Here is an 18,032-nt window from a genome sequence, read left to right as displayed (position 1 = left end):
ATTCCTGAAGGTTTTCTGGATGTTCTAGAGATTATTTTAAAGGATCATTCCTGAAGGTTTTCTGGATGTTCTAGATAAGATTTCAAAGGATTATTCCTGAAGGTTTTCTGGATGTTCTAGATAAGATTTCAAAGGATCATTCCTGAAGGTTTTCTGGATGTTCTAGAGATTATTTTAAAGGATCATTCCTGAAGGTTTTCTGGATGTTCTAGATATGATTTTAAAGGATCATTCCTGAAGGTTTTCTGCATGTGCTAGAGATAATATAAAGGATCATTCCTGAAGGTTTTCTGGATGTTCTAGAGATGATTTAAAGGATCATTCCAGAAGGTTTTCTGGATGTTCCAGATAAGATTTTAAAGGATCATTCCTGAAGGTTTTCTGGATGTTCTACAGATGATTTTAAATGATCATTCCTGAAGGTTTTCTGGATGTTCTAGAGATTATTTTAAAGGATCATTCCTGAAGGTTTTCTGGATGTTCTAGAGATGATTTAAAGGATCATTCCTGAAGGTTTTCTGGATGTTCCAGATAAGATTTTAAAGGATCATTCCTGAAGGTTTTCTGGATGTTCTACAGATGATTTTAAATTATTATTCCTGAAGGTTTTCTGGATGTTCTAGAGATTATTTTAAAGGATCATTCCTGAAGGTTTTCTGGATGTTCTAGATAAGATTTCAAAGGATTATTCCTGAAGGTTTTCTGGATGTTCTAGAGATTATTTTAAAGGATCATTCCTGAAGGTTTTCTGGATGTTCTAGATAAGATTTCAAAGGATCATTCCTGAAGGTTTTCTGGATGTTCTAGAGATTATTTTAAAGGATCATTCCTGAAGGTTTTCTGGATGTTCTAGAGATAATATAAAGGATCATTCCTGAAGGTTTTCTGGATGTTCTAGAGATGATTTAAAGGATCATTCCAGAAGGTTTTCTGGATGTTCCAGATAAGATTTTAAAGGATCATTCCTGAAGGTTTTCTGCATGTGCTAGAGATAATATAAAGGATCATTCCTGAAGGTTTTCTGGATGTTCTAGATAAGATTTTAAAGGATCATTCCTGAAGGTTTTCTGCATGTTCTACAGATGATTTTATATTATTATTCCTGAAGGTTTTCTGGATGTTCTAGAGATTATTTTAAAGGATCATTCCTGAAGGTTTTCTGGATGTTCTACAGATGATTTAAGGGATCATTCCTGAAGGTTTTCTGGATGTTCTAGAGATGATTTAGAGATCATTTAAAGGATCGTCTCGGCCAGATGAGCTTCCTACCCTGGAGCACTGCAGCAGCTGCAGCTCCGGCCCGGCAGCCAGAACAGCCACCCAATGAGCCGGCAGCACCGTCCTCCTCAGCATCTTCAGCAGACGAAGCAAGCTCCGCCCCCCCACTACGGCGTTCCTGACGCCGCTCCTGAGGAGGCTGAAGCCCTCCGGGTTCTGAAAACAGGAGGAGCCGTTTAAAGACCAGACCAGCTGTGACTCACCGACAACGGACAGCTTCACTGACCAATGGGAGGAACTCTGGCCGTTCACAGGTGAGGTCACATGTGCTGGGAACCTCAGTGATGTCAGACGGCTCTGGAGACGCTGCCCTCACAGTCCTCTGATTGTAGTCGGGGCCCACCAGCTCCACCTCCACCTCGTAGTATTTTCCCATCTCTGATATGCCGGTCCACACCTCCTGCTCCGGCTCCTCCTGCTCCTCATAAGCTCCGCCCCTCCCATACTGCTCAATCCCCACAGGCTCCTCCTCCTCCTTCAGCTGCAGTGATTGGACGGCAGCGGCAGGAGGCGGGATAAAGGTGAGGCCTGTGGAAACATGGAGGACCGATCCCTCCTGGAGAGAGACCACAAGCTCAGCTGCTGTGCACCTTATGGTAACAGAGCACACCTGGACCTTTACCTGAGGCAGCAGTCCTGACAGACAGGTGAGGGCGGAGTCAGAGAGGATGCTGGAGGGCAGGTGGCCACTGTCCAGAGTCAGGTTCAGCTGTGACAAATTAACTCAGTTTCAGATGGAGACAAACATATTTGCTGTTGTGAACAAAAAGATTTTACCTGCACGTGTGTCCCAGTCAGAGGTCCTGATGGTCCTGATGGACCTGGAGGTCCTGAAGGTCCTGGAGGTCCTGAAGGTCCTGGAGGTCCTGGAGGTCCTGATGGTCCAGTGCTAACTGGAAGCTGAGGACACAGAGACTGATGATGGTCATGCTGCAGAGCTTCTGACTCCAGAGCGAAGCGAGTCCAGCAGCTTCCTCAGGACCAACCTGAGAGGGCTTCTCCTCCTCCTCCTCCTCCTTCATCAGCAGGCTGTCCCACTCCTTCCTGATCTTTGAGTCCGTGGCTGCTCTCGTTTGTCCCCACCTCCTCCTCCTCCTCTTCATCCAACTCCTCTTCCTCGCCTGCTGAGCACAAACACAACCCTCAGATGCTCTCCCAGCTCCATTGAGCTCCAGGTCTCTCACAGAACCCGAACTGACACGAGGCACCGAAAGGTTTGGCAGAGAAACTAAGAGGGTAAGTTAAACGGTTTATTTAGGTTTACGTAATGCATTACATGATGTTTTTACACACATGGAGCTGACAGACGTAGCTCCAGCTAGCTTCTTGGAACCATGCCATTGCTGATGTAATTAAAGTGTGTTTTATGGTTATAACTAATTTACCTCCACAAAGGTTTTATGCATTGATGGGATATTGGTGTCTGTGTTATCCGTTCCACTCATTATGACGAAAGTAGAGCCAAAGTTTTTAAAATTAGCACCAAATGTCCGCTAGCTTAAGGCTATTAGCTTCCAGTAACTTCCGCTCCTTCCGGATGCACGACAACGTTTCATGCATGAGGCTTGTTTCATTTGGCTCCACCTTCGTTCATTAGTGCTATGAGCATCTGAGGTCCCATCCTGATGGTGTGGGCAGAGGGTGCTCAGAAAGCTAATTACCCTTAAAGAAAGGTGAGGAGCATAAGCTGAAAACGCTAGTAATTCATAAGAAGGTCAAGGCTTGCTCTAAATGGCCGACTGTGGCTTGATGGGTTGAGCAGTCGTCTGACAATCAGAAGGTTGTGGGTTTGATTTCAGCTTCCCCTTGCCACATGTCGATGTGCCCCTGGGCAAGGCACTTAAACCCAAGCTGCCTAGCGAGCTGCGTCTCGGTGTATGAGTGTGTTAGTGAGAGCGACTGGGTGAATGTGGCTGTAGTGTACAGTGCTTTGGGTGGTCAGCATGACTGGAAAAGCGCTTTATGAGTTTAGTCCATTTACCATTTTTACCATTTAAATGCAAGTAATTCCTAAAGCTGGTGCTACAGAGCTAGTAATTCCTAAAGGTTTAGCATCGTAACACTGAAACCACAGTGTTGTCATAAGCCGCATGTTGAACGGTCAACTTGCACACCTGTTTCTACAAATAAGTATTTGCAAAATGTACCTTTAAAGATAAACGTACATAAACATAAAAAGCTTTTTAATAACTTGTTTGTTGTTTAGTGTTAGTTAGATGGAGCCAGAACGTCTCACATCTGAAGCTACAGCTGTGGGTGACCCAGCCGACATGGAGAGGCAGAAGGTTGTCGATGATCTCATCAACTCATCTGCAGAGGAGTGGAATAATTTAAATAGTTTTAACTAACTACTATCAGCAGAAGTCAAAACTAGAAGATGAAAAATGTTCTCAGTTCTCAAACTGTCCCTGCACAGAGTGAGCGCTGCCAGACGTGAGCGAGGATGGAGGAAGCTGACGCTCCTGATGTCAGGACCTGGAAATTTAAAACCTTTTTCCAGGCTTAAAAAAAACTGAATGTGGATATAAACAGAATGCAAAAATATACATGTATATATATGATTATATGTGTGAGAGCGTGAAAAAATTAACAATAAAACTTTATTCAAATGTAAAAATAGTATAACTTTTTATCTATCTGCGTACCATGTCTATCTTTGTTTAAGAGGCAAAAAAATATATTTTGGCATGAAATATTTATTTATTTACACATTTATTTACACAGTGTGTAAACATCAGGGCGTTATGATTATTGATTTAGTCATAATTGGCCAGAGTTTAACATTTTATGGCACCAGGATGTTTTCATTCCATTTCTGAAAAGTGCTTGAAAATGAAAAATAAAAATATTTTTTGTACAAGAATGTTTTTACTAGTGTCATTTATTGCAAAATTGCATATTAAAATGCTCAAACAGGCTTTTACTGTAATGATCCTGGCACTGGAGCTGATCATCTCTCTATCAGCTCCACCTGTCTCCACCTGCATGAAGGTCAGTCAGTTTCAGCCTCCAGTGCCAGATCGTCTCCAGCCTCACGGTGAGAACCTTCCAGCGTTATTTCACTAAGCCTGTTTTCTGAGTCTGCCTGGTCCCCTGTCTCCTGGAACTCCTACCCTTGGACTGCCTTCTTATTGTGCACTGGATTTGGATTTGGACCTGCCCCCCCGCTCGTATTCTTCCCCCCGTGCTTCGTTCGGGTCGCTGGATTCCCCGTTAGCGGTCTTGGACAAACATCTGTGGGAAAACCCCGTTCAGACTCACTGCCTCCCAGCAGCTCAACGGCTCCAGCCGTTAGATGAACTTTGGTTCTTTAACTCAGATCCGCTGTGAACTAAGATTCACTGAATCATTCTGATGAAGATCAAACATTTTATTTTGTCTTTTGGTTCTTTTCTGTGTAAATAGTTCCTTAGCTTCTTTTTATCTTCATGTTGTTTAGTAGTTTAGTTAAGTTTCACAGCCTAGTAGAGGATTTGTTGATTGAAATATAGTGTTAATTCAGATAAACAGCATTCTATAGTGATTTATTTCTGTTAATAATTCTTGAAGAGAAGTTGTTTCTCCTTTATTCTATGTGTGCAGAGTTTGCTGTTAAAATATCACCAGAGCTCGAATCATTGTTTTCACCTATTATCCTGATGTCAGCTGATTGGCTGATATTCACCTGACAATACCTGACAGAGTTATTTATTAAACATTAACTTTAAACATGTGTAACAGCACAACGGGACCAAAGGCGGCAGATCAAACGGACCTCTGGGTCTCCTGACCCCGGCTTCTTCTGCTCCTCCTGGTTCAGCAGGAGGCCGCGGTCGCTCATCAGCTTCAGGCGCTTCTCTCCCCACAGCGGCGTCCACCTGCCGCTCAGACAGGTGGGCTTCACCTGCATGAAACACGACAAGTTCTGACCACAGCTAAAGCCCGAGGGAGGGGGGGGGGGGCTGAGAGAGAGAAGTTCTGCTGAGAAGAACCTCAGAGCAGATGGTCACCAACCTCCTGGCCTCCTGCTGGATCCCTCTCATGTCTCCACCTCCTCCATCCTCTCCAGTGATTGGCTTCTGGCTGAGCGTCCGTGGATCCCCTCTCCTCTCCAGCCTGGAAGCGGTTCTGCTCTCTGGTCCACTTCTTCATGGCGTTCTGAGGAGGAACAGGCAGACAGCTGACAGCAGCTCTGAGCAGACCAGGACCACAAAGCTCGGTTCTGGAGGTTCTGGCTGAGCTGGACCGTGAAAACTGAGAAGGCCGTGACTGTTTAGCGGGTTCTGAACCGCGTTCTGGCTCGGTTCTGACTCACCACCACCAAGCAGCGCCTCATCACACACTTCTGCTTCAGGCGGCACGGCCCGCCGAACTTCCTCATGTCCAGGCAGAAGGCGCAGCGGCCGCAGTTCTTGCGGAGGCAGGCGTCGCAGCTCCCGCAGGCCTGCCGGCGCTGGGAGAACACAGGGAGAAGATCAGAGGAACGCCAGGAGAACCAGGAGAACCAGGAGAACCCACACATGCTGCCCGACGGGCCTCACTCTCTTCCGTCCCGATGCCGAGAGATCTTCTCCCTGCTTCTCCGTCGCCGTCTAGACAGCCAATCACAGGGCAGCAGCAGGTCACATGGTTTACTGGTCAAAGGCAGCAGCTGTGACCAGCTAATGAACCTGCATCAGTCTCACCTGGACCTCCTTCTCCTCCTTCTCCTCCTCCTCCTTCTCCTCTTCCTCCTCCTTCTCCTCCTCCTCTTCCTCCTTAACGGCTGCTCTGCCCAGAACCCACTGGTCCGCTGTGACCTGAGGGAGGACAGGAGGGCTGAGCTACCTGTGCCCAGGTGAGTTAGCTCACAGCTACAGACGCTAAAGACGCTTCTAAGCTACCGAAGCCTCGCAGAACTGTTCTCACAGCAGGAAACCTGATTTTAGAGTAAAGGAACATTTACCTAAGGCTGTTATTAGGTTTAAAATAGAGAAAGTAAATGGTGCATGGATGGTTTTACATGCCTTGGCATTAATATTAATTCCTCGTATGATCAAATTTACCCAAATAACATCATTAATTAATAAAAGCAGAGCTGGAACGATGGATAGATCTCCACTATCTTTGATTGGCAGAGTTAACTCAATTAAAATGTCCATATTACCTACATTTATTTACTTATTTCATTTTTTAAAGATTTCTATAAAGTGATATCTCTATTTTTATGGTCCTATGAGTTAAACTTGTTACTTTACAGGCTCTCTGTGCTAAAGGCGGATTAAAGCTTCAGAATTATATTAGCTAGCTTTCCGGTTCCAGACTCTATGGATGTGGACTTATTGAAAAGGCTTCGATGTGAGGAGGATCTCCAGAGAGCAACAAGAAATAAAATCCATGTCTCTGGTAATCATCTCCTACTGGAGTTTAAAAAAGCAACTTTCTACAATTACATTAAATGCTTTAATTTTAGCCACCTACAGTGCTTCAGTTTCACGCTCTATTAAACCTAAACATGCGACTGCTGGTTAACACTCACAGCCTTCCCGACCCACAGCAGATGATTTACTGCAGACGTGGGTCAGACATGCCATTAGATCAGCTGGAGATCTTTATACCAATAATTATATTATACCAATAATGTCTCCACCAGCTTCGTTAAACTCTCTGGATTTCATAACATGCATAGACACAATCATTTCAGATATCTGCAGATCAGACACTGGATTAAGAGCCAAACATCAGAGAGATTTCCAAATAAACCAGAGGAAACCCCGCTTGAATTATGTTTATTAGATCCTAAACGTACCACTACAAAAGGACTTATGTCTTATGTTTACAGAATTATTCTATTCACCAGATCATGACAAGTACTCGAATAAATCAAAATGGGAATTGGACTTAAACTGCAACTATGATGACAAAAGCTGGAACAGACTACTAAATTCATCTCAAACAATATTAATATCAACAAAACACAGACAAATTTAATTTAATATTTTCCACCGCATATATTATACCCATATAGGTTGAATAAGCTGAATGCCAGAAGTCTTCTTTAATGTAATTCTGATAACATCAGCAGTTTGTGAGCTTTCTTTAGACCCTGACCCAGAATTTTAATACTTGGAGATGTTATGTCCCTGAAATTAAATTCTTGCAAGAAATACTTTATTTCGTTAGCATCATCTGCAGTAAAAAAGTGTATCCTTAAAAACTGGAAATCTATGGAGCCTCCAAACCAGAAATATTGGATCAATGAACTGTTGTCATATTGCACTCCTGAAATAATTCTCCATTCGATGCGTGGGACATTGGCCAAGTTTGACCACATCTGGACTGATTAACCAGATTAGACCTGAGAGACGGATCTTTACTGTCTGGTTTAAATTCTTCTAATATTTTTGTTGTATCATGTTCTCTTAACTCTGGCCTTTCAAAAGTACGGGTAGTGCTAAATGTAATATTGCTACATAGAGAGAGTGGGTGGATTTTATTTTATTTATTTTTTTTTGTGGGGGGAGCAAAAAGAAAAAAGAATAATATTTTACATTGGATGTAGATTTTATATGGACATACGATCTGAATAAAAAAAAAATAAAAAAAATAAAAAAAAAAAAAATATATATATATATATATATATATATATATATATATATATATATTAGGTTTAGAAAAGTTTTGTTTTAAACATAAAAAAATATTCATTATGCTATTTCTGTAGAAACTGTTAAAGCTAACACTTATTTATTACATTTTTAAACATTGACTCAGTCTTTGTTATCTTTGGCTAAAATATTACGAGTGTAACTTTATCACGTTGATTCTGTTAAAATGTTTATAGAAATATTCTTCAGGTTAAAGTAAAAGATGGGCCAGGCCCCCAGGAACCCCGGCCGACTGCAGCCAGGCCCCCAGGAACCCTGGCCGACTGCAGCCAGGCCCCCAGGAACCCCAACTGACTGCAGCCAGGCCCCCAGGAACCCCGGCTGACTGCAGCCAGGCCCCCAGGAACCCCGGCTGACTGCAGCCAGGCCCCCAGGAACGCCGACTGACTGCAGCCAGGCCCCCAGGCCCCCAGGAACCCCGGCCGACTACAGCCAGGCCCCCAGGAACCCCGGCTGACTGCAGCCAGGCCCCCAGGAACGCCGACTGACTGCAGCCAGGCCCCCAGGCCCCCAGGAACCTCGGCTGACTGCAGCCAGGCCCCCAGGAACCCCGACTGACTGCAGCCAGACCCCCAGGAACCCCAGCCGACTGCAGCCAGGCCCCCAGGAACCCCAGCCGACTGCAGCCAGGCCCCCAGGAACCCCAGTCGACTGCAGCCAGGCCCCCAGGAACCCCGGTCGACTGCAGCCAGGCCCCCAGGCCCCCAGGAACCCCGGCTGACTGCAGCCAGGCCCCCAGGAACCCCGGCCGACTGCAGCAAGGCCCCCAGGAACCCCAGCCGACTGCAGCCAGACCCCCAGTAACCCCGGCTGACTGCAGCCAGACCCCCAGGAACCCCAGTCGACTGCAGCCAGGCCCCCAGGAACCCCAGTTGACTGCAGCCAGACCCCCAGGAACCCCAGCCGACTGCAGCCAGGCCCCCAGGAACCCCAGTTGACTGCAGCCAGGCCCCCAGGCCCCCAGGAACCCCGGCTGACTGCAGCCAGGCCCCCAGGAACCCCGGCCGACTGCAGCAAGGCCCCCAGGAACCCCAGCCGACTGCAGCCAGGCCCCCAGGAACCCCGGCTGACTGCAGCCAGGCCCCCAGGAACCCCAGCCGACTGCAGCCAGGCCCCAAGGAACCCCAGCCGACTGCAGCCAGACCCCCAGGAACCCCGGCCGACTGCAGCCAGGCCCCCAGGAACCCCGGCTGACTGCAGCCAGGCCCCCAGGAACCCCAGACGACTGCAGCCAGACCCCCAGGAACCCCAACTGACTGCAGCCAGGCCCCCAGGCCCCCAGGAACCTCGGCTGACTGCAGCCAGGCCCCCAGGAACCCCAAATGACTGCAGCCAGACCCCCAGGAACCCCAGCCGACTGCAGCCAGACCCCCAGGAACCCCAGCCGACTGCAGCCAGGCCCCCAGGAACCCCAGCCGACTGCAGCCAGGCCCCTAGGAACCCCGGCCGACTGCAGCCAGGCCCCCAGGAACCCCGGCCGACTGCAGCCAGGCCCCCAGGAACCCCGGCCGACTGCAGCCAGGCCCCCAGGAACCCCGGCCGACTGCAGCCAGGCCCCCAGGAACCCCGGCCGACTGCAGCCAGGCCCCCAGGAACCCCGGCCGACTGCAGCCAGGCCCCCAGGAACCCCAGCCGACTGCAGCCAGACCCCCAGGAACCCCGGCCGACTGCAGCCAGGCCCCCAGGATCCCCGGCTGACTGCAGCCAGGCCCCCAGGAACCCCGACTGACTGCAGCCAGGCCCCCAGGAACCCCGGCCGACTGCAGCCAGGCCCCCAGGCCCCCAGGAACCCCAGCCGACTGCAGCCAGGGCCCCAGGAACCCCAGCTGACTGCAGCCAGGCCCCCAGGAACGCCGACTGACTGCAGCCAGGCCCCCAGGCCCCCAGGAACCTCGGCTGACTGCAGCAAGGCCCCCAGGAACCCCGGCCGACTACAGCCAGGCCCCCAGGAACCCCGGCCGACTACAGCCAGGCCCCCAGGAACCCCGGCTGACTGCAGCCAGGCCCCCAGGAACGCCGACTGACTGCAGCCAGGCCCCCAGGCCCCCAGGAACCTCGGCTGACTGCAGCCAGGCCCCCAGGAACCCCGACTGACTGCAGCCAGACCCCCAGGAACCCCAGCCGACTGCAGCCAGGCCCCCAGGAACCCCAGCCGACTGCAGCCAGGCCCCCAGGAACCCCAGTTGACTGCAGCCAGGCCCCCAGGAACCCCGGTCGACTGCAGCCAGGCCCCCAGGCCCCCAGGAACCCCGGCCGACTGCAGCCAGGCCCCCAGGAACCCCGGCCGACTGCAGCAAGGCCCCCAGGAACCCCAGCCGACTGCAGCCAGGCCCCCAGGAACCTCGGCTGACTGCAGCCAGACCCCCAGTAACCCCAAATGACTGCAGCCAGACCCCCAGGAACCCCAGCCGACTGCAGCCAGACCCCCAGGAACCCCAGCCGACTGCAGCCAGGCCCCCAGGAACCCCAGCCGACTGCAGCCAGGCCCCTAGGAACCCCAGCCGACTGCAGCCAGGCCCCCAGGAACCCCGGCTGACTGCAGCCAGACCCCCAGGAACCCCAGCTGACTGCAGCCAGGCCCCCAGGAACCTCAGCCGACTGCAGCCAGACCCCCAGGAACCCCGGCTGACTGCAGCCAGGCCCCCAGGAACCCCGGCCGACTGCAGCCAGGCCCCCAGGAACCCCAGCCGACTGCAGCCAGGCCCCCAGGAACCCCGGCCGACTGCAGCCAGGCCCCCAGGAACCCCGGCCGACTGCAGCCAGGCCCCCAGGAACCCCGGCCGACTGCAGCCAGGCCCCCAGGCCCCCAGGAACCCCAGCCGACTGCAGCCAGGCCCCCAGGAACCCCAGCTGACTGCAGCCAGGCCCCCAGGAACGCCGACTGACTGCAGCCAGGCCCCCAGGCCCCCAGGAACCTCGGCTGACTGCAGCAAGGCCCCCAGGAACCCCGGCCGACTACAGCCAGGCCCCCAGGAACCCCGGCCGACTACAGCCAGGCCCCCAGGAACCCCGGCTGACTGCAGCCAGGCCCCCAGGAACGCCGACTGACTGCAGCCAGGCCCCCAGGAACCTCGGCTGACTGCAGCCAGGCCCCCAGGAACCCCGACTGACTGCAGCCAGACCCCCAGGAACCCCAGCCGACTGCAGCCAGGCCCCCAGGAACCCCAGCCGACTGCAGCCAGGCCCCCAGGAACCCCAGCCGACTGCAGCCAGGCCCCCAGGAACCCCAGTTGACTGCAGCCAGGCCCCCAGGAACCCCGGTCGACTGCAGCCAGGCCCCCAGGCCCCCAGGAACCCCGGCCGACTGCAGCCAGGCCCCCAGGAACCCCGGCCGACTGCAGCAAGGCCCCCAGGAACCCCAGCCGACTGCAGCCAGGCCCCCAGGAACCCCGGCTGACTGCAGCCAGACCCCCAGTAACCCCGGCTGACTGCAGCCAGACCCCCAGGAACCCCAGCCGACTGCAGCCAGGCCCCCAGGAACGCCGACTGACTGCAGCCAGGCCCCCAGGCCCCCAGGAACCTCGGCTGACTGCAGCCAGGCCCCCAGGAACCCCGACTGACTGCAGCCAGACCCCCAGGAACCCCAGCCGACTGCAGCCAGGCCCCCAGGAACCCCAGTCGACTGCAGCCAGGCCCCCAGGAACCCCAGTCGACTGCAGCCAGGCCCCCAGGCCCCCAGGAACCCCGGCTGACTGCAGCCAGGCCCCCAGGAACCCCGGCCGACTGCAGCCAGGCCCCCAGGAACCCCGGCTGACTGCAGCCAGACCCCCAGGAACCCCGGCTGACTGCAGCCAGACCCCCAGGAACCCCGGCTGACTGCAGCCAGGCCCCTAGGAACCCCGGCCGACTGCAGCCAGGCCCCCAGGAACCCCAGCCGACTGCAGCCAGGCCCCCAGGAACCTCGGCTGACTGCAGCAAGGCCCCCAGGAACCCCGGCCGACTACAGCCAGGCCCCCAGGAACCCCGGCTGACTGCAGCCAGGCCCCCAGGAACGCCGACTGACTGCAGCCAGGCCCCCAGGCCCCCAGGAACCTCGGCTGACTGCAGCCAGGCCCCCAGGAACCCCGACTGACTGCAGCCAGACCCCCAGGAACCCCAGCCGACTGCAGCCAGGCCCCCAGGAACCCCAGCCGACTGCAGCCAGGCCCCCAGGAACCCCAGTTGACTGCAGCCAGGCCCCCAGGAACCCCGGTCGACTGCAGCCAGGCCCCCAGGAACCCCAGTTGACTGCAGCCAGGCCCCCAGGAACCCCGGTCGACTGCAGCCAGGCCCCCAGGCCCCCAGGAACCCCGGCCGACTGCAGCCAGGCCCCCAGGAACCCCGGCCGACTGCAGCAAGGCCCCCAGGAACCCCAGCTGACTGCAGCCAGGCCCCCAGGAACCCCGGCTGACTGCAGCCAGACCCCCAGTAACCCCGGCTGACTGCAGCCAGACCCCCAGGAACCCCGGCTGACTGCAGCCAGGCCCCCAGGAACGCCGACTGACTGCAGCCAGGCCCCCAGGAACCCCAGCCGACTGCAGCCAGGCCCCCAGGAACCCCAGTCGACTGCAGCCAGGCCCCCAGGAACCCCAGTCGACTGCAGCCAGGCCCCCAGGAACGCCGACTGACTGCAGCCAGGCCCCCAGGCCCCCAGGAACCTCGGCTGACTGCAGCCAGGCCCCCAGGAACCCCGACTGACTGCAGCCAGACCCCCAGGAACCCCAGCCGACTGCAGCCAGGCCCCCAGGAACCCCAGTCGACTGCAGCCAGGCCCCCAGGAACCCCAGTCGACTGCAGCCAGGCCCCCAGGCCCCCAGGAACCCCGGCTGACTGCAGCCAGGCCCCCAGGAACCCCGGCCGACTGCAGCAAGGCCCCCAGGAACCTCGGCTGACTGCAGCCAGGCCCCCAGGAACCCCGACTGACTGCAGCCAGACCCCCAGGAACCCCAGCCGACTGCAGCCAGGCCCCCAGGAACCCCAGCCGACTGCAGCCAGGCCCCCAGGAACCCCAGCCGACTGCAGCCAGGCCCCCAGGAACCCCAGTTGACTGCAGCCAGGCCCCCAGGAACCCCGGTCGACTGCAGCCAGGCCCCCAGGCCCCCAGGAACCCCGGCCGACTGCAGCCAGGCCCCCAGGAACCCCGGCCGACTGCAGCAAGGCCCCCAGGAACCCCAGCCGACTGCAGCCAGGCCCCCAGGAACCCCGGCTGACTGCAGCCAGACCCCCAGTAACCCCGGCTGACTGCAGCCAGACCCCCAGGAACCCCAGCCGACTGCAGCCAGGCCCCCAGGAACGCCGACTGACTGCAGCCAGGCCCCCAGGCCCCCAGGAACCTCGGCTGACTGCAGCCAGGCCCCCAGGAACCCCGACTGACTGCAGCCAGACCCCCAGGAACCCCAGCCGACTGCAGCCAGGCCCCCAGGAACCCCAGTCGACTGCAGCCAGGCCCCCAGGAACCCCAGTCGACTGCAGCCAGGCCCCCAGGCCCCCAGGAACCCCGGCTGACTGCAGCCAGGCCCCCAGGAACCCCGGCCGACTGCAGCCAGGCCCCCAGGAACCCCGGCTGACTGCAGCCAGACCCCCAGGAACCCCGGCTGACTGCAGCCAGACCCCCAGGAACCCCGGCTGACTGCAGCCAGGCCCCTAGGAACCCCGGCCGACTGCAGCCAGGCCCCCAGGAACCCCAGCCGACTGCAGCCAGGCCCCCAGGAACCTCGGCTGACTGCAGCAAGGCCCCCAGGAACCCCGGCCGACTACAGCCAGGCCCCCAGGAACCCCGGCTGACTGCAGCCAGGCCCCCAGGAACGCCGACTGACTGCAGCCAGGCCCCCAGGCCCCCAGGAACCTCGGCTGACTGCAGCCAGGCCCCCAGGAACCCCGACTGACTGCAGCCAGACCCCCAGGAACCCCAGCCGACTGCAGCCAGGCCCCCAGGAACCCCAGCCGACTGCAGCCAGGCCCCCAGGAACCCCAGTTGACTGCAGCCAGGCCCCCAGGAACCCCGGTCGACTGCAGCCAGGCCCCCAGGAACCCCAGTTGACTGCAGCCAGGCCCCCAGGAACCCCGGTCGACTGCAGCCAGGCCCCCAGGCCCCCAGGAACCCCGGCCGACTGCAGCCAGGCCCCCAGGAACCCCGGCCGACTGCAGCAAGGCCCCCAGGAACCCCAGCTGACTGCAGCCAGGCCCCCAGGAACCCCGGCTGACTGCAGCCAGACCCCCAGTAACCCCGGCTGACTGCAGCCAGACCCCCAGGAACCCCGGCTGACTGCAGCCAGGCCCCCAGGAACGCCGACTGACTGCAGCCAGGCCCCCAGGAACCCCAGCCGACTGCAGCCAGGCCCCCAGGAACCCCAGTCGACTGCAGCCAGGCCCCCAGGAACCCCAGTCGACTGCAGCCAGGCCCCCAGGAACGCCGACTGACTGCAGCCAGGCCCCCAGGCCCCCAGGAACCTCGGCTGACTGCAGCCAGGCCCCCAGGAACCCCGACTGACTGCAGCCAGACCCCCAGGAACCCCAGCCGACTGCAGCCAGGCCCCCAGGAACCCCAGTCGACTGCAGCCAGGCCCCCAGGAACCCCAGTCGACTGCAGCCAGGCCCCCAGGCCCCCAGGAACCCCGGCTGACTGCAGCCAGGCCCCCAGGAACCCCGGCCGACTGCAGCAAGGCCCCCAGGAACCCCGGCCGACTGCAGCCAGGCCCCCAGGAACCCCGGCTGACTGCAGCCAGACCCCCAGGAACCCCGGCTGACTGCAGCCAGACCCCCAGGAACCCCGGCCGACTGCAGCCAGGCCCCCAGGAACCCCGGCTGACTGCAGCCAGGCCCCCAGGAACCCCAGCCGACTGCAGCCAGACCCCCAGGAACCCCAACTGACTGCAGCCAGGCCCCCAGGCCCCCAGGCCCCCAGGAACCTCGGCTGACTGCAGCCAGGCCCCCAGGAACCCCAAATGACTGCAGCCAGACCCCCAGGAACCCCAGCCGACTGCAGCCAGACCCCCAGGAACCCCAGCCGACTGCAGCCAGGCCCCCAGGAACCCCAGCCGACTGCAGCCAGGCCCCTAGGAACCCCAGCCGACTGCAGCCAGGCCCCCAGGCCCCCAGGAACCTCGGCTGACTGCAGCCAGGCCCCCAGGAACCCCAAATGACTGCAGCCAGACCCCCAGGAACCCCAGCCGACTGCAGCCAGACCCCCAGGAACCCCAGCCGACTGCAGCCAGGCCCCCAGGAACCCCAGCCGACTGCAGCCAGGCCCCTAGGAACCCCGGCCGACTGCAGCCAGGCCCCCAGGAACCCCAGCCGACTGCAGCCAGGCCCCCAGGAACCCCGGCCGACTGCAGCCAGGCCCCCAGGAACCCCAGCCGACTGCAGCCAGGCCCCCAGGAACCCCGGCTGACTGCAGCCAGGCCCCCAGGCCCCCAGGAACCCCAGCCGACTGCAGCCAGGCCCCCAGGAACCCCAGCCGACTGCAGCCAGGCCCCCAGGAACCCCAGCCGACTGCAGCCAGGCCCCCAGGAACCCCGGCTGACTGCAGCCAGACCCCTAGGAACCCCGGCTGACTGCAGCCAGGCCCCCAGGAACCCCGGCCGACTGCAGCCAGGCCCCCAGGAACCCCGGCTGACTGCAGCCAGGCCCCCAGGCCCCCAGGAACCCCGGCCGACTGCAGCCAGGCCCCCAGGAACCCCAGCCGACTGCAGCCAGGCCCCCAGGAACCCCAGCCGACTGCAGCCAGGCCCCCAGGAACCCCGGCTGACTGCAGCCAGGCCCCCAGGAACCCCAGCCGACTGCAGCCAGGCCCCTAGGAACCCCGACTGACTGCAGCCAGACCCCCAGGAACCTCAGCCGACTGCAGCCAGGCCCCCAGGAACCCCGGCCGACTGCAGCCAGGCCCCCAGGAACCCCAGCCGACTGCAGCCAGGCCCCCAGGAACCCCGGCTGACTGCAGCCAGGCCCCCAGGAGCCCGCTCTGAGCCACTCCTCACCAACTTATCCTGGTGAACCTCGACACGTTGTACTCTGGGGCTCGATGGTTTTGTTTCTGACTTGTTTGACGGACCAGAATCATGAAAGAAAACTCTTTAATATTCATTTTGACCATTTTTATTGAACATGGTAGATCGAGCTACGACTGTGAGATCTAGGAGTGAAGAGAAAGTTTCTGTCTCTCTTTAATTCACTTGGCTGACGAGTCTCTTTTTAGCCTCTGAGAGTTCAGTTCTAACTAAAAACCCGATGTAAACCCGCTTGTGTTCCTCTAACATGGCCCACTGAGGCTCCACCCACGGTGAGATGTTACCTTCCTCAGCACCATGCTGGGCACGTTCTTCCTCTCTGGAATCAGAAACAGAGAGTGAGTTACAGCCTTCCTGTGGCCTCCACCAGCAGACAGGAGGACAGGAGTGAGCTACCTGCAGACACGCAGCCGTCCTCCTCCGTGTGTCCACCGCTGGACGGCAGCCTGCAGAGAGACCGAGTCCATCAGCAACCACATTCCTGCCTGAACGTTAAAGATCTGTTGGTGTCCACTAAGTGGAGATAAATACTAGTTTCTGTTTATCTTTCTGTAGTAATAATAATAATAATAATAATAATAATAATAATAATAATAATAATAATAATAATAATAATAATAACAGAGATCTGCTGCAGAGTGAATCTTTTCAGCGTTGCATCATGGCTGCAGACGTCAGATGATCCAGACTTTCTGACTTCAGGGCCGTTTCAGGTGAAACTTCCCACTCAGAGATTCTGACTTCCGAGGACAAACGAAAGGTAGCATGAGGCCGCGCTATATTTCAGCTGTCCACTAGATGGCACTGCTTATTACACTGTGACCTTTTAATGGTTTTTAATTGGCTGTTATCTCCCAGGTGTCCACTAGGTGGCAGTGGTTGGGACAGCGCCTCCTGTGGTTGTCTGATGGGAAATAAAGAAAGTTTTCTGCTGTTTTGCTGCTATTTCAGATTCACTAAATGAGCAGAAACTCATGAAATTTCTTTGTGAAGCTGAACACGTCTAACTTTCCATGAGCAGCCGGATCTGGTTTTTAATTGGCTGTTATCTCCCAGGTGTCCACTAGGTGGCAGTGGTTGGGACAGCGCCTCCTGTGGTTGTCTGCCGCATGCTAAATGAACCTGAACTGTTTTAATCTCACTGGTGACACCTTCAGGTGACGGTGTCATTTCAATCATTTAGGAACTAAAACATCAGAGGATTCATGACTTGGCTCCTCCCACTCTCACCTGGCCTCTTCTGATTGGTTGTCCAGATCCAGGCAGTAGTTGTGGTCCCCCTGTTGCAGCTCCTTGGTAGAGGCAGCTTCTGAGCAGTGCGTCAGCCTCAGTCTCCTCTGGGGTTTCTCCGGCCCGTCTTCAGGGCCGGGCTCTTGGACCTCCACCTTCTTAACGAACCTCTTTGTTCTGCTGTCTCCGTTCTCAGGGTCCAGCGGCTCCATCCAGTCCCAGTCTGAAGTCACGTCCCGGGTCCTCACCCGCTTGCTTCTCCTTCTCTCCGTCCCTCTCAGGTTCCACACCTTCAGCGGGTCGGCACGAGGTCGGACGAGGACGATGGAGCACTTCCTGATGTCAGGGAACAGCCGCCTCCATCGCTCCTCCTCCTCCTCCACCTCCTCCACCCTCCTAGTCTCCATGGTGAACACAACATCCTCCCTGGTGGGTTCAGGGATAAGACAAAGCTCCTTCTCCTCACAACATCCTGGTTCCCCTGCAGAACCATCAGACACAAGCATTGGGAAAACAGAGAAACAAAGTTTATCCACATTAAGAGGTTCTGGTGCTCTGATCACCAGGTGATCTCCTCCATCACAGCTGGAGTGTCTCTGCTGCACACAGGTGAGTTCTAACACAAGGCCCGGCTGGAAGGACCTCAGCGAGGCTGTGGCGTCCTCCCCCTGGGATGAAGGTCAGAACATTCGCCTAACCTTCCCTGGAGCAGGAAGCTCAGAGGAATGAGCAGAAGAGCTCCACCCCAGCCTCTAAGGGCCTCTGGTTAAAGGTCAGGACAGGATAATTAAGGATTAACGTAGAAAGATGGGGCCATAATGCCTCACACTAACGGTAAAGTACGGTGGTGGAGGGATGGTGATGTGGGCTGGCCTTGCTGCCAGCGGTCAGAGAGGAAAGCTTAGACGATCCT

At 56.5% G+C, this 18,032-nt stretch overlaps 1 protein-coding gene across 5 annotated transcripts in view; it reads right to left on the bottom strand.

Annotated features, from left to right (window-relative positions):
- Window positions 1–18,032, bottom strand: part of mbd1a (methyl-CpG binding domain protein 1a) — a 29,436-nt gene that overhangs the window by 4,054 nt on the left and 7,350 nt on the right. For 2 of the 5 annotated variants that reach the window (XM_021312663.2, XM_021312664.2), the window contains exons 3-15: window positions 17,120–17,600; window positions 16,286–16,335; window positions 16,174–16,208; window positions 5,943–6,056; window positions 5,799–5,849; window positions 5,573–5,710; window positions 5,272–5,415; window positions 5,033–5,161; window positions 2,265–2,402; window positions 2,056–2,178; window positions 1,901–1,987; window positions 1,505–1,834; window positions 1,270–1,434 (exon numbers count right to left, since the gene is read on the bottom strand). In XM_021312663.2, the coding sequence (XP_021168338.2) occupies window positions 1,270–1,434; window positions 1,505–1,834; window positions 1,901–1,987; window positions 2,056–2,178; window positions 2,265–2,402; window positions 5,033–5,161; window positions 5,272–5,415; window positions 5,573–5,710; window positions 5,799–5,849; window positions 5,943–6,056; window positions 16,174–16,208; window positions 16,286–16,335; window positions 17,120–17,600 (1,985 nt within the window). The remainder of the gene's footprint in view (window positions 1–1,269; window positions 1,435–1,504; window positions 1,835–1,900; window positions 1,988–2,055; window positions 2,179–2,264; window positions 2,403–5,032; window positions 5,162–5,271; window positions 5,416–5,572; window positions 5,711–5,798; window positions 5,850–5,942; window positions 6,057–16,173; window positions 16,209–16,285; window positions 16,336–17,119; window positions 17,601–18,032) is intronic. The other 3 variants (XM_036143674.1, XM_036143670.1, XM_021312666.2) reach the window with 3 other exon arrangements.

Source organism: Fundulus heteroclitus, chromosome 1 (genome assembly GCF_011125445.2).
Source record: "Fundulus heteroclitus isolate FHET01 chromosome 1, MU-UCD_Fhet_4.1, whole genome shotgun sequence".
Lineage (NCBI taxonomy): Eukaryota > Metazoa > Chordata > Actinopteri > Cyprinodontiformes > Fundulidae > Fundulus > Fundulus heteroclitus.
The sequence above is the reverse complement of the archived record's forward strand: the minus strand, read 5'-3'. Positions and strand labels throughout refer to the sequence as shown.